This window comes from Eufriesea mexicana, unplaced genomic scaffold, assembly GCF_001483705.2.
Source record: "Eufriesea mexicana isolate 0111107269 unplaced genomic scaffold, ASM148370v2 scaffold76, whole genome shotgun sequence".
Taxonomy (NCBI): domain Eukaryota; kingdom Metazoa; phylum Arthropoda; class Insecta; order Hymenoptera; family Apidae; genus Eufriesea; species Eufriesea mexicana.
The window spans coordinates 2,808,395-2,825,400 of NW_016908289.1; the positions used below are offsets into that span (position 1 = coordinate 2,808,395).

Genomic DNA, 17,006 nt, shown 5'->3' on the forward strand with positions numbered 1-17,006 from the left:
AATGCAGGCCACTTGCCAACTGCTTTTCATCTAGATTGTAATTTGGTATGTTTCTTTTTGTAATTTTTAGTAGTTAATATCTTATTAAGATTTGTAAACTTTATTTTAGATGCTACAAGAACCTGCTGCTTTTGCTACTGCTGTACAAGGATTATTACAAGCACAGCTCCAAGCATTGGCTGTTGGATCACAAGCTGGTGGTGAACATCTTTGTTTCTTGGGAAGTGGCAGACAAGAAGAAGATCGTTATACACATATGGTAGTTGCATCTTTTTTACAGAAACATACCCAGTATGTTAGTATGGTTACATCAGGATATCAAGGTAGTTATATCTTATTTTAGACTAAAAATTTGATATAAAAAATTACTTTATTTTATAAGATCATTTCATTGTAGCCATACATGAATACTTTGGTGATGAAGTTGTTTCTAGTCTCGTTGATCACAATTCACAACATTGTTTAGTATGCAGTGCTAATATTTCGGAGACAAATTCTAATGAAACAAGTCCTGCTAAGGTTAAAAATATTAATTCTGATTTCTTTGGAAAAATTAAAAAAGTAAAAGGAAAGTTATTCGATTATATCGTTAATCCATCAGCAAGTGTTCATAATAACATGGAAAATAGAAATGGCAAAGACTTAGACTTCGTTAAACGACAAAAAAAGACGGCTCCAGTATTCAGTATAGACGATGATCAAGAATTGGGTATGTTTTCGTTTAAATATAGATATCCCTCAATAATTCAATAGTTAAGTGATTCTATATTATCTAAAATCATGTTATCCAATTATTTCCAGATATTGTGTTATTTAAGAAATGTATTTATATTTAACAAGTTTTGCAAACAAGTAAATATTTGTTTGTTATTATATACAACAATTTATATGTTTCAGATATGACAATAACAAATAACGAAAGTGAGGAACCTATTGAAGTTGTATCCATCCAACAATGGATGAAAGATCCAAAATTATTACATTCCTTTAAATGTCAAGAAGTGAAAGTTAATGGAGATCTCTGTGATAGGTGAATAGTTTAATTGAATATTAATTTTATTTTATTGTTTAACATAATTAATTATTAGATAACATTATATATGTATGCTTTTCAGTATACTTTTGGTTACTGACACACATCTTATAGTACTTCGGGAAATACAAGAAAGGAAAGGTGCGGCACATGTAATTGTAAAACGTCTGTTAACAAGTATCGTTAAGATCACATCTAGGAAAAGACACTCAGATTTGATTACGTTTAAATACGGTACAACACAATATAACGATACAGTTATTTCAGACATGGATAAGTTTCTTATTCCTAACGCCAGCGAGGCTACTAAATTGATCACACAACAAATCGTAGAACAATTGAAACCATCAAATTAATATCGAAGATTTATAATACCGTGTATAATGATACACATGTGATCAAATTTTATTTATTTTAAACAAATTTTATTTATTTTAGACAAATTTTGTCAAATAAATATCAGAATTAAAATTCTTTATTTGTTTGATTGGTCATAATATTTTTAACTAAGATGTACTATAAATGCAATGTGTTATATTAGTTTAATAAAAAGAAAAGAAACGACAGCAATAAGAAAAAAATTCAAAAAAAAAAATAGTCTGAAAGAGTTTGAAAATAACCTAAGTGTTTCATACATGAAACTAACATGATGTATCATTAATAAAATGGCCAACACAATTTGTACTTGAATTTTAAGATTTTGGTGATTTTTCTAAGTCGTTACTTTTATCAACTATATTTATACTTATAGTCTGTCTTCGTGCACTTTCTCAATGTTTTCAAAAATATTTCACTTTTATGAAATAGCATTTTTTGCATTTCTTTATCTAATAAGACGTCAATATTAATAACATTATAATAAAAATGAATAAAAGAAGTAATGGATTTCACAAATCATTATTTATAATGAAGTATAATGTGCCATGAATTAAGGTATCACGAATATCTTTATATTCGTAATGTCATACCGATAACATACTTGTGAATATCAAATGATTTATTTCTTTTTTTGATAAGATACTCAAAACTTGGAATCACACGATAATATGGCATTTCACACATATGATATTATATAGTATGGGTATGTCATAATGAACTGATAATTGGTCCTAACATAATATGATTCGAGATATATTAAGAGAACGGTTATAATATTTGCATTTTATAGTATATAGACTTGCACTAAATGTTTACAAAATATTTACAAAAGGTACAAAATATATTGAAAAATAACCAGTTATATCACTTTTACAGGCATACTTGTTACACTGCCTGATTATATTTCGAAGAATTTTTGAAGTTTACGATTTACGATCTTTCGAAAATATATATGTAATTCATACAAAAATCTTTCATAACGAAGTATTCTTATCCTTTTTCTGGTATTTATATTTAAAAGATTATGTGATATGATTCTTTCCCAATTTATCATTAAAACTATACTATACTGGTAATATTAAAAATAATTATCTTCTTGATCAGTTTTCGTGCATATTGCTGCACGGTCTTTTTATAATGCGGGATAATAATGTTTACAGCAATTAAATTATGTATAACTTAGACGTTTCAGTATGTTTATAATTTAATTATGCTAGAGTAATGTGATTATTTATAACGTATATCAGCATCTATTCTATGTTTAAAAATTACAAAAATTTAATCTAATATATATTTAAAAATCCTATTGGAATTTTCAATCTTGTAGATACTATCAGTATTGTTAATATTTGTAATAATAGTGATCTGTAATATATTTCATAATACATATAATGGATTCTATGTATGATAAAAATTTTTTCTATATATGTGCTTCCATGATGAATGAAAAGCGTAAATAACAGAATAGTTGTTATCTAAAGAATTATAGAATTTAATAAATTATAGCATATTGTAAAGCACTTAAATACAAATTTCCTGTTTTATGTAAATAACTTATGTAATACATCAAAAATGAGTTTAAAAATTGTGTATTTTCAAAAGATTGTAAAAATAAAAATGTAGTTATATCTATTCTTATGTATCATAAAAAAATGATTTTCATTATATTTTAAGTATTTTGATTTGTTTTATTATTGTTATTAAACTTCTTTTATACTTTACAAATTTATATAAAGAGTGAATTAATGATCTCTGAAAATGCCACAAATATGTTTCATTTAATATTTAAATTTATTATGGTGTAATATATTGCTTTCATCAATTTTACAGTGGACACAAGATTAACATTCAAATCATATTTTTTATAATTATGTTGATATTATTTTTATGTTAATTTTTTATATAAGAGTATTACGTAGACTTAAAATAACGAACAATAAAATATTTCAAGAAAATTTTGAATTAAATAAAATATATTATTTTACATTAACACTTTATAGCAAACAAAATGCGATATATCTACATATGTTTGATAAGGTAAACGTGTCGTGATTTGCATTATCGATTCATATTAGACTTTTTGCAGGGTGATTTTATGAATGCTTTTAACATAATATGTATTACATAAAATAGTATACAATGGTAACTATTAATTGGGGGGAATTATTTCCAGGAAGATGGAGTCCTGTCATTTTTATTTTATATATGGTTCTTTTTGTGAATCAAGGTATATAAGTGTGGTTAAGTAACTTTGTTGTTTCTTTCTCACACAATTTCTTTATTTGTTAAACGAAAGTATCTGTTATATAAAAGTAGTACAGAATAATAAATGGTGATGATAATAATACAAAAAAAATTAACATGAAATTATATACATATAATTATCACTAATAAGATGTGTATTATTTTACCGGTTTTAAATGTGTGTATTGTGTACAATTTTACGGGTATGATTACTGAATTTTGATTAAAAGTTCTATTTTTATTTCATTTTTGACACTGTTCTTGAATATGCTTTTCATATTTTGAAATTATATAACGTATTTTTAATATATAAACTAATAAAATACAAACTAATATATAAACTAATCAAAAAATAATTGTTATCACAGGTATTATTGTAACTTGGTCTCAAAGAAATGGTCATTATGAATACAATATTATTATCGTGGTGTTGATGACAGAAATATTAAAATTATTTGCTTCAATAATATTATATTGTAAAGAGTAAGTAAAAGAACTAAATTTTATTTTTTGATGTTTGAGAAAATGTTTGAAAATTTTATTATTTAATTTTTAGCAATACCTTTACAAGTCTGTGCCAAGAAATAACAGAAAATAAAAAAGGTAAATGTATATTTTTTGCGTAATTAAAATTTAAAAAACTGAGTTAATTGAAAAAAATGTTTATATTTACATTTAGTTTATAAATGGTTTTTAATTAACAAATTATATATAGTTAATTTTTTATTTTTATTTGTGTGTGAATTTAACACTTTATCAAAATAACAATGTATAAATTTAGTTAATTATTCAGTTAATATTAATTTAGTTAATTTAAATTAAATTAATAATGTATAATTTATTCTTGGTATATGAAAAACATTAGTTTTGTATATTTGCTTAGTTTTGTAGGCCAAAGTATAGTTAATATTTAATAATTTTGTTAAAGAAATCTAATGAAGATAATTGTATGCCTTTGCATGTTTATTAAAATATTTTTTACCCCTAAAAAATTGTAATCGAAGAAAAATTAATTTTTAGAAAAGTAAAAAGACATTTTAATCTTATCATAATATGATAAACGTATTTGAAAAAAGTATAAAAAATAAATAAGTTTTTTTATCTATAAGAAGCTCATATGATATAAATTAAGTTTATTAACGTTTTCTTTTTATTCTTGAAAATAATAATATTTAGAAAAAGATTGTTTTTTAAAATGCTTTTATTAGGGTATGTTTATTATTTCACTTTGATGTACAAGACAATTTTTTTAACTACAGTGAAAGCATGTTATTGTTACTTAGCCCAACTTTTCTTTATGTGCATACAATATACATAAAAAAGCTAAAAAATATATTTTTTTAGCTTAAGCCAAGTATTCTTATGAAATTTATAAAATTGGTGTTATCAATATCAATTTTCTCATTCTAGTGTTGCTACTGTACATAATACCATCATTTCTGTATTGTTTATACAATAATCTGGCATTTATCAATTTAGCTGCATTTGATCCAACAACTTATTATGTTTTATTACAACTTCGTGTTGTTATGACAGGAATTATTTTTCAGGTATATATCAGAGACTTTTTTAATAGTATACACTGGAACAAGACAGAATATTTTCTGAGACGTTATTTCTTTTAGGTTGTATTTAATAAAAAATTGTCATTAAAACAATGGTTTTCATTAGTATTATTAACTATTGGATGTATGGTGAAACACACAAACTTGGATTTTAATGTTAACGTATTTGATGTTAAAATTAATTTAAATAGTAATATAATTTTAGTCTTTGTACAGGTATGTGTAGTATTATCAAAGGAATCATATAGAGAATTCTAAAATTTATTTTGGCTTAAAATTTAACATTAAATTTTTGCATTCTTTTATATGCTAAAATAACTAAATTGTATATGATAATAAGTTGTACGTATTGAATATCAATTTTTATTATTTTTTTTTAGACAATTTGCTCGTGTCTAGCTGGAGTTTATAATGAATATCTACTTAAGGAGCAAGGAGCAAACATCAATATTTTTGTACAAAATGCGTTTATGTATATTGATAGTATATTTTGGAATCTTATAGTTTTTGTATTATTCTTTATATCAGAAAATAACCCCTTTCACACTATGATGAATGCTGATTTTAGTATACTTATGCAACCAAAAATTATTATTATAATGTTGAATAACACAGCGATCGGAATTATTACGAGCTTTTTTTTGAAACATTTGAATTCGATTTTAAAAACTTTTGCTAGTGCATTAGAACTGATATTCACAGCCATTTTATGTTGGATAATATTCAGTATTCCCATTCATTTAAATACCATACTTTCTATTGTTTTGGTGAGTTATGCAGTGGTATTATATTTACAAAATCCAGTAACAGCCCGAACCAAAGAATATACAATATATCGTATACGTGAAAATGTTTAGATTCTGATATGAATCTATTATGAATTTGTTATTTATATACATCTACGTTATATTATATTGTATAATTTTGTATAAGTGTAAAGTCATAACTTTTACTTATATAAATAAATTTAATGTAATAGGTGTTAAATGAAAATAATTTTGTTACACAATACTAATCATAAGTCATTATTTTGTCATATTTTGCATAGATATTTGTAAATAGTTAATTCCAATAATTACAAATTATTTTAAATCTTAATACATTGTATTTTATATTATGTTACTTACTCGAGTCATGTTTCCATGTGATTGTTTGATTTAATTAAAAAGTCGGATCTTAATTATAAGAATTAAAAATGCACTTAATACACATTCGTAGCTGTGCAATATTATTGCATATAGCTGTGCAAATATTAAATATTACTTGTAGAAAAGATCCATAAGGATTTCATATTTAGAGTTTTATATTGTAATTTTAAAAAATACATGAATAGTTTCCTTTTTTTTTGAAGCATTGTGTACTTGTGTACATGTACATGTATTATATGTATACACATATATAATGTAGATTTGTAATTAGTTATTTCTTGACAAATAAGAATACATACTAATGTATATGTTTTTAAAATTATGCTGTTTATTACTATTTTTGTATTTAAATATGTGTATAATTTGTTTTGTGTATATATCATAAGGAAAAGTTTTATTATATATTTCCTAAAAGTAATAACTTACAATTATTTTTATATCCGATAATTTATTTAAAATTGTTTATAATCTAAGGTATTTATAATCTAAGTTTAATAGTAAAATTTACTGTAATATTTAATGTAATATTTTTACTTGTCACGGTGAATGTAATTTCAAACTGAAAGAATTCTTCGATTTATCGAAATTTTATTTGGCGGGAAAATTTGATTCCTTGAACATCAATGAATCTTGTATTATTACAATAAATGATGTAATTTACTTTTGATTTTATTTCTTTTTATTGAGATCAAGTATTCTCACAAATTCACTCATGATTTCAATATACGTATCTACATACGACTATTTTTCGAGAAGTGGGGAGAGGGTGGTCGATATTACCCGCAAACCACCTTACTTTCGGAATAGAGTAGCGGCAGTCACATGTCGGTTGCCGTCAAATGAACTTCGTATTGGATAGTTTCGATTGTCGCGCTGCTTGTCATGAAGTGTACGTTCGAAGCGAAACGAAGAACTCCATGCATGACATAGTGGATTTATGCTACAATAGTTAAGAAACTATAAAATATGTTATACCTAATAGTTTAAAAAAATTTTCGCTTCACCTGGATATAAGGGAATAAGTAAAAGGTAAGATAACTTGCATGTAATATATAATTTTGTAATATTACTATTCGTAACTTAATGATTGATAATATTTTATTTATATTTATGAAATACAGATTATGCATTGAAAATGTATTTTGTATAATTTTCTTTTACAAATTTTATTATTGTATAATTCTGATACGTAGAAAGATATATATTAATATTTAGGTAAGGAAGTTTAATTTTATTAATACAAATGTAAATACTAAAATGACATTTTAGAAATATTTCTTTATTAAATAACATACTAATATGTAGTAGCAAAAAAGAACGTTTTCTTACATATTACTGTTTATATGAATCAATTTAAGTATCTTACTCTCATTCATGTAAATATAACGATACTGATCATGCGACAATTTACGAAACGTGATTAGCGCTATTGGAAGATTACGTTAAACGAACAATAAGAGACTACATTTTTTTCTCTCTTAATTTAGTTAAAAACCTGATATATTCTAACTTAATATGTAAAATTAGATTGTATTGCATACATAAGATTGATGTGGCACTAAAATCCGGTATTCTAGTAACTAAGAGGTCAATGACATTAAATAAAGTTTCTCAACTATATTCAACGTTGCTCAATATACCATGAACAGGTTTGTCAACACCGAGCAAGTGGTCAAAAGTCAACGACGATCATTTAAGTCCATTGTTCAACGCGAACAAAAGAAAAAAGAAATTTATGCTAAAAGAAAAAAAATATTACAGTTGATATGGAATAAAGTGCTAGAAAAGTATTTATTCTTTATCGTAGCGAGTGGATAGACCCTTCTTTTGCAACACCCCAAGACGCACGCACATTTTCTTTCGATTATGCAATCGCCTTTCGTGTGTACTACTTTTATGCGGCGTTCGTGTCGCGAGATCCAATGATAAACTTCGCGACTTCTATTCTTTTTTTAAAAATATTTGCTATGAGGACCGGGCTAACGAAGCTTGTCGGCGTGATGCTTTGAAACGAAAATCACACAGCTAATTTCTTTAACTATCTATCAGAAGCATCACTTTTCAATGGTTCACAAAAACTGTGGATATGTCTAAAATATTGAACATGCTAAATTGTTTGTGGACATCTCGTAATGTTTGTACATCGTTCTTCTTTTATATAAACAACAGCGTGTATATTTAATCGTAAATATATAATATTTTTATAGCGTTTAAGAAGTTTATCATTGTAGAAATATATAGACGATCTTTTTGGAAAAGACGGTGTTAAAAAAAGGCCATTTCATTTGGAAATGAAAAATTCCTTCAGGAAATATAAGAGCATTTTCCATGGAACAAAAAATTCCTTTATCACTTTGCCGAGAAATGATGCGAAAGTTGTCAAAAATGAGTTGAAATATGTGAAAATGTCAAAGTTAACATTTTTATTAATATTATACTATTAAAAAAATTTTGTATGTAGAATAGGAAAATAATTTGAAATGTTTCTAGGGACACAAGATTTTTCCTTTCCTTATAGATCATTTTATCATAATTGATTGGAATAGTCATATTTAAAGAAAATAATTTTCAAAGAAGACATGTCATTTTACTTGCGACAAAAATTTTGTATTAAAATATTATTTCAAATTAAATTTTTAGTAAGGATTCGTATGTTTCTAATAGATTTTCATTTTTCTTGCTGAGGGGAAGATAAACGTCTTAGCGTACATTAAAGGAATCTAAATTAATAATGAAGTAGATTTCGTGACTACGTTGATTAATCCTGTAACAGAAGCCGGAAGTGGGATGCGTTTGTGGTTAAGTGGTTAAAACGTTACCAATGTCAATCATTTGATACATTTGTATATATGTATGTATCTGCTGCCGGAAGTAAAGGAAATATTGTTGATTAACTGTTCCGTAAGTCAAGAACTACCGTTAGGAGCGCTGGAATATTGATTCACATTAAGTAAATATTCGTAGCTAAGAAAATGATTGAGAATAAGTAGATAAAATATATTTAAGCAGAGAGTATTACGTTTAAAAATATAGACAGAAGTCTATATTTAGACTTATATATATTTATTATTTATATAACTTAAATTTTAAATAAAAATTATTCTTCTATTGCAATATCCAAAGTTACTAGAGTTATTATAGCACGATTGATCTCTTATTCCATCGATTCACTATAAAACTGTTAAATTCTTGTGATTTTGTGCAGTAATTTTCACAATTGTTTCTGTAATTGTTATCAATATTTCTGCTAAATATGAAGTTAATTGTAACTGAAAATCTTTTATAATTAATCGATATATTCGCTTAAGAAATTAAAAAAATTAAAGAAAAAAGAAAAATACAGACGGATATATTTTGTTGAACAAGAAACATCTCCATTATTTTCTATCTATTTTACAGTTTATCTATTTACAAATTTCAACTGTTTTTTATATGATAATTTAGTATTTAATTTAGTATAAAAAAAATGTTTTAAAATTATGTAGCTTAGATAATTGTTAGTATAATGTAAAACGAAAAAGTGACAAAAATTCAGTAGTTTTTCATATGGAAATCAACGAACATTTTTATATTATATAATTTTGATAAGTCATTTTACATTAAAAAGGCTGTATAAATCTATTTCCATTTGTTATAATATTACGGCTCTAAAAGTATTATTGAGTTACAAGTGCTTTAACAATGTTGTGCATTTCATAGGAAGCGAGAATATAGTTTTCAGTAATGCACCTGTTATAGTTCTATAATTCACTTACATGTTTCATAGAAAATTAAGAAACTGCTATCGTGGTAGGAAATATATATGATGTACTAGTTGTTGAACAATTTCATAGGAATGTAACTAATATTTGAGAAGGATAATTCAATGTTAAAGAAGAATATAAAATAAAAGTATAGTGAATTCCAGTCAAATAAATTTGATCGAATAATATTTTAATTATTGATATACCTATATATTCAATAATATACATATATCAATGTTAGGAACTATAGTTTATTTTATTGTGCAAAGTACAAAAATCGTTGCTCCTTGGTGAAATCTTTATAACAAGTTAAATTACAATTAGTAAATAATTCGCTTACCAAAATTATCGTTCATTGTTACTTAAATACCATGCTATTTTATATTGTACTCAAAGCGAGAAAATTATTCAAAACAATTAGTTTACATTGCTTCAGTGTGTATATGTATAAGTAAAATGTTTGTGCTATAAACATCCGACGTATAAGGTAGATCGTGAAGTAAAAACTATTCGTATAATTTTATCCATTTTATACTCGTTAATAGTACATTTTTTTATTTGTTAATGAACACAATTTACTTGACAAGTTGTAAACTAAAAATTATACGATTCCATTAAAGAAATCGTAAAGTGCATTATCTTCACGTGACCTCCACATGCCTATCTATATGCAAAGTAATTACACCATTTTATATTCTCTCGAAATCATTCATTTTTTTCAGAACCATTTCTTTTTTCTTTTTTACTTGATATAACGATTAATTTACAAATGATTCATACTTATCGATTAAAATTAGACACACCGTAGATCTCTGGGTACGTCGAAAGTTATAGGTGTACCAGTGTTACAGCGTTACTTACTCCACAGTAAATATCTAACGAATCTGCCAATCAGGTCTTCAGTTTGCGTGACTCGATGAACGATCCGGAAGCAAAAAAGCGATTCTCGTGGAAGACGATGAAGGATCCATGGTTCCCGCCAGACGAGACGTAGCGGTGGTATGTTTGAGTGCTTGGAGTACACTTCATCTATGACAGGATCGATGAATTCGGGGCCCCTGCAGCCCCAGAAGGATTCTTCGCCACTTCCGGCACGATCCTCTCCCTACGATCTCTATTCGACCCCAGAAAGCCCGTTACGGCGAAGTCACCGTCAACGACTCTCTCGAAAGATGACATTGACCTCGTCTAATGGCCAACCTATACAGCTTACTCCACTCTGGGAACACGTGGTTGGTACAGTTATGCTGTCTCTGATTAATGGAGACATGTCTATTTTGTGGATTAGCGATTAGCTATAGTTGTTCGAACGATATGGCGTGTTTGCAAGTTATTGTGCAGGATGATTCGTTCGTTAATGGACTCAGAGACAGTACTGCCTATTCAGAAAACCTCCACACTTGAAACTTTATACATATATACGAACGCAAATGTGGTCGCTATATACATGCGTGAGATTATCGTGTAAGGACACTGGATCCCTGCTGTGACGTTTAGTGGTATTTGAGTGACGATACTATCTTTGAGTCCACTAGCGAACGAATCACTTTGTACACTTCCTCACCTTTATGAACAGTCGTGTAAAAAGATTGTTAATATCGAAGGATAAATTTTAATCCTGTCGTTATTTCTTTAGAAAAAATGGAAGGTTACTATTATACGATAAAAATTGTATAATTAATATTTGAATTAGCAAGCATTTATTTAATTTATTATGTTTTTGTAATCACGATCCTAGTGCGAAGTTTTATATCTATACTTTATATCTTGTATTTTGGTATAGGTACGTACTCGAAAATTTCCAAGCGAGATAGACACTCGTTTAACGTTTTTGGAGATATCCGAGAGACTGCGTGATCCAGAATGGGAGGTCCGTCAGCACGCTCTTCGTGTGCTTATAGACGTGTTACCGACTTTGAATGCTGACATCGTGGACAAGGTCATGCAACCAGTGGTACCAGAGCTGGTCAATAATTTGGGCCACCCTGCGCCTGCCGTACGCAAGGGTGCTCTGGATGCCTTCCGAGCTTTTCTTATTCATAGTTATGATAGGGAAAACACTATTAAAAATGTAGGAATTTTATTCAATATATGCCACTTCTTTCTTACTTTGTAATTGTTAAACCTTTATTTGTTTTAAAACGAAGTAAAATGAATTATAATGATTTAATATTTGCTCTGAAAAAAGATATATGAAAAAAATGCATATGAAATCAACGTAAATTTCTCATACTTTGATTACTCTTTGTTTAGTGAAAAAAATATCTTCCTATCAAACAGAGTATTTTGGACAATTTTGATGAATGCATTAAAGAACACGAAGGCATAAGACAATTTAATAGCTATGTAATTACCCTTTTCTAACATCACATCAGCTTTCAAAGTTCTTGATGAGCAGCCAGACAACTCCGTGATGCGCAAGCAATCTTTGACCTTGCAATCTCCCCACTATCTTATATTATCGTGGATCGATATCTAAACACAGTTGCATCGAGTGTTTTCTTGCAGATTCTTCAGGATGGCCTAAATCGTTCAGAAGTACGCGACTCCTTCCAGACCAACGTGACTACTGGCGTGATCTTAAGCGTTCCATCTCTCCTCTTCCCATCATCCAGCAGTCCATTGCCTAATCCCCAACTTGTCAAGGATGCGACGATAGCCTTAGCCTCCCGGTTAGCTCAAGTACCACATCAAGAAGCTGTGTTGAAGTCGTTAATGAAGATCCGGGACGCAATAGGCGTGGAAGAATTCGAGGGATACCTGGAAGACTACGACAATAAGTTGAAGAGGAACATTGAAATTCTGTCTAAAATTTACAATGTAAAGTCTAGCAAGAAGACACCCCAGAAGGTTATAGATACTAAAAACGTGGATAAGTTGGAAAGTAAAGATTTGGAAGGTAAATGGGAAAGCGACAGCGACACTTCAGGTATCGTTGAAGAGGAAGACGAAATTAGTAATGCGACCATGCCGGCGGCCAGAGTTGTATTAGAAACGGAAATTAAGTTCAACGAGGAAACAGCCATCACTATGACAATTCTCGAAGAAAAGGAGGATAGCGAGGAAGAACGGGATGAAGAAGAAGAAGAAGCAGATGTAAAGAACGAGGTTGAAGGGAAAGAAGATCTTGATAAGAGGAAGACGCCTAGAAGGGTCCATTTTGGAGGAGAAATAGTTAAATTGAGGACTCCGGACAGTGATGACACCGAGTCTGTGGAAGTTACTCCTAAAACTAGAATACCACTTCCTGTGTCACCTGTTACTAAGATGCCTAACACTCGACCAAGACCATCTTCTCAGCCCTGTAGTCCTCACAGAGATTCTGGTAAGCCTAGAATAATGTCTAGGTCTGTTTCCAGTAGCCCTAAAAGAGAAGTGTATACGCACAATGCAGAACTGAGTCCTAAAAAGAGTATTCTTACTAGAACTAGTAGTCCATTGTTCACTAGTAAGACTGCTGAGCTGTCGAAGAAGAGGAAGAATATGAGTAGACAGGAGGAAAAAGATACCAAACATAATACCGAGTCCAGTGCAACTGATAAGAGCGTGAAGATTATTGAAATTATTGAAAAAGTGGAGGAAGATAGAAAGGAAGATGTTGGATTGGTTCAGAGTACTCAGAATATTGATGCTTTAGGTTTAAATGCGAAAGTTGGTAATTATGAAAATTTAGAAGACAATAATTCGTTGAAGAATAGGAAACAAGAAGATCTTTTGATAATGGAACCAGTAGTATCTAAAAGTGGTCCAAAACTAGAATCTGATAATTTTGAAATTCAAAATAAGAAAACTGTACAAGAAATTAGGGATAAAAAGGGGAATTCAGAAAATAAAGCGTCAGAGAATGTCCAAAAGAAAATCATAGCAGAAAAAATTCAAACTTCAGAGGATGGTCATGAAATTGATTCTCTGTTTGGTTCCGTGGTGAAAAGTAACGAAATAGAATACAATCGTGTGAGGATAAATCAAGCTGGAGTTAAGGTAAATGGGAACGAAACAGTGCAGAAAGATTCTATAAAGTTAAAAGGTGGTGTAATAAGTAGTTCGAGCAACAATAATGGTGACCATGATTCCTTAAAAAATATCGACTGTGAACGAACGTCGAGGAGTGACCACGATAAAGGAGGTGCTAGTGTAATTGAAAAAAATGGAAATATTACTTATGGAAACAATGAGATGGAATCTATATCTGGGGAACCAAGCTGGGAGGAACTAGGATTGGTTGGCCAGGAAGTGTTGGAAGACCTGCATAACAAAGTAAGTCAAAGAAAATTAATGTTTATTGAAATAAATTTAAACGATTGTCTTTTAAAGGCATAGCGATTTGTTTTCCATTTAATGTAGAGAAGTATACTCACCCAAAATTTGGAAAAATGCTTTAAATTTTAGAGTTAATAGAAACGATATTCTTAGATCTAATTTTCTTACATTTATAATGTATTATTCTAGAACTAAAATTCACGTAAATTATGTTATTGCATAGAAATGAATAATTTCGAAATTACTTTTAACAAATTGCTTAAAGACTTTGAAACAATGTTTTAGGTTTTTTAATGTCTTTTATTATACATTTTTAAATGATTTAATTCTCTCAATAGTTATTAGTGATTTTCACTATGATAGTTGTTAGTATTAATAACAATATTTAACAATTTTTTTACATTTTTTAATATATTGTTTACTATTTCACTTTTTTTTTATTTTCTTCTATTTATTTTTTACGGTCCTTTTTATGATCTTTGCACTTCTTTCTTAAACATTTTATTCCTGTTAAAGAATATTTCCTACTATTACTTTTATTACACGCTCACCAACATACACCAACGTAATAATTTTAATTATTTTCATCACGAATACTCGTCCCCTCATTTACTCAGAAATTTAACCTTAATCGGACAAATTATTTCCATCACGAATCAGGTCTCTAGGTACGTACGTATTGCATTACAGTTGAATTCTTTTGATTCTAGTCAAATTAAATTCCTGTTATTTGTATCGAAAAGAAAAGTAAATTTCTTTAAGGACGAAGTTTTATAAAACATAGTCACTATGAGAAGAAGATAATTATTTCTTATTTTCCTGAAGGGAATAACGTATACAATTATTTATAAAAATTGTTAATGTGAAATTTAATAGCAAGAATACATGTTTCTGAAATTTGTCTTATAGAGTAAAATTTTATTACATTTTACATATAACAACAAAATTTATTATATGTAATATTACAATAAATTTTTACATTGAGATATGGTTTTTTCTGTTTATTTATTTGTTTTTAATTTCTTAGTAGAAAAATATTTTCCTGGACTTTTCATTTAATAATGACACTATTGAACTATTGAAGCCCGCGTAATTTGAAAATTCCATACGTGTACGTCTAGTTTTATAACAGTGACAAATTGGCGTGCTTTTTTTCGATTTCATTTTTAAATTGTCTTTTTATTCATTGCTCATTAAAACATAAATATCATGTACAGGGTGTTTCCAAAATCGTGGCACAACCGGAAAGGAGGTGATTCCTCAAGTAAAAGTAAGTCGAAAATATAGAATAAAATTTTATTATATGGGGCTCCAATTCTGAGAAAATCGAGTTTTAATATACGTTAAGTACGCATGCACTTAACCACAATTTTGCTTGTTAGTTCACACCCAATCTGGCTAGCCACAGCTACTTCTCTTTATGTTCAGAAACAATGTTAGTTAATTTCTAGTATAACCTAAAATAAAGCGATGAATTTTAATAATTTATATACCATAATAAGTTAATAAATGTAAAAAGTCGACATTGCTGCAAACAAATTATTACTCAGCGGATTAATACTTCCTTTCTGACTGTACCACAATTTCGGAAATATCCTGTATATTATATCATTACTCATACTCGTACGTATATATTTTTCTATTCATTTTGTAAATGTACGTTCAATTTTATTATTAATTATGCCTATATAAGGTTAAGGTTAGCTATTTGTGAAAGGATTTCTTACACTCAAGAATACTTATTTCCAATAATGCTATTTTACCTTTTAGGATCATGCTTAAGTTAAAGTAAAACTAAACTATATATAGGTACACGTAATGTGAAAGTGTATCCTTTAAGAGGTTAAGTCAATCAATGTTCAACGGAAAGGCACTCGACGTTGGTTACTCATTTACATAGCTGGCTTTTAAGTTAAACAATGATCGACGTTAATCAAGTTCGTTCTAAATTTTTTATCGATCGATGAATCAGACATACATTGCACGCGAAAGTCACTCAGAGATTCAGGAATAAAAGTGAAGAGGAAAATAATGAAGAATCGAAGAATCGATATACGCATAGGTAATTCTAATTGATGGCGTTTAAATCACGTTACACCACGCGACGAACTTTTGCCGAGGAAATCGATTGACCTACTTTAGTGTAATGTATCAGAACGATCTGTCCTAAAGTCAAATGTTCCCCCTTTCGTCGAATTAATGAGTGGTCAGGAACAAAAAGTGATGTTCGATAACGACTTATCGTAAAGGGAAAATCCCAGGTATAACGCTCGGTTTAACCCGTTAACTGGGTTATCTATGAATCAGAAACAGTGGTGAACAAAAATTGTTCCGAGTAACAATATTTTTTTTTACATTTTGTAAGAGATTCATTCAGCTACGTATTACAAGATCGTATAACTTGATTTTCAGCTTTCAGAGTGGACATATTTATACGATATTTGTACGATTTATTCATAAAAATATGGGATATTGCTCTTCTGTATGACTATGCTATTAGAAATTTTAATCACTGATATGAGACATTCTTGTAAAGGTTAGAAAATAATAGCAAACATAGAGCAACAATTTAAAACATGAACTGAGTCTGTTTGAAGCAGTAAGAATAACAATGAGATTAGTTTGAGGTTGTATA

The 17,006-nt window shown here is 28.4% G+C and overlaps 3 protein-coding genes across 3 annotated transcripts in view; all 3 read left to right on the forward strand.

Annotated features, from left to right (window-relative positions):
• TBC1D23 (TBC1 domain family member 23) overlaps positions 1-1,397 on the forward strand; it is a 3,480-nt gene extending 2,083 nt beyond the window's left edge. The window contains exons 6-10 of the mRNA XM_017910613.1: positions 1-45; positions 110-323; positions 398-709; positions 898-1,030; positions 1,116-1,397. The exon at positions 1-45 is cut by the window's left edge and continues 18 nt beyond it. Coding sequence (XP_017766102.1) covers positions 1-45; positions 110-323; positions 398-709; positions 898-1,030; positions 1,116-1,389 — 978 coding nt within the window. The 3' untranslated portion in view covers positions 1,390-1,397. The remainder of the gene's footprint in view (positions 46-109; positions 324-397; positions 710-897; positions 1,031-1,115) is intronic.
• A 2,153-nt stretch (positions 1,398-3,550) lies between these two features.
• On the forward strand, positions 3,551-6,077 carry senju (UDP-galactose transporter senju). Its single transcript, XM_017910598.1, has 6 exons — positions 3,551-3,638; positions 4,024-4,138; positions 4,212-4,258; positions 5,066-5,205; positions 5,281-5,436; positions 5,601-6,077. Exons 1-6 carry the CDS (start codon positions 3,551-3,553, stop codon positions 6,075-6,077), a joined length of 1,023 nt encoding a protein of 340 aa, XP_017766087.1.
• Positions 6,078-7,349: 1,272 nt separating this feature from the next.
• The window catches only part of LOC108555093 (uncharacterized), a 33,177-nt gene continuing 23,520 nt past the window's right edge, over positions 7,350-17,006 (forward strand). The window contains 4 exon segments of the mRNA XM_017910605.1: positions 7,350-7,397; positions 11,007-11,343; positions 11,895-12,182; positions 12,620-14,368. Of these exon segments, the coding sequence (XP_017766094.1) occupies positions 11,113-11,343; positions 11,895-12,182; positions 12,620-14,368 (2,268 nt within the window). The 5' untranslated portion in view covers positions 7,350-7,397; positions 11,007-11,112.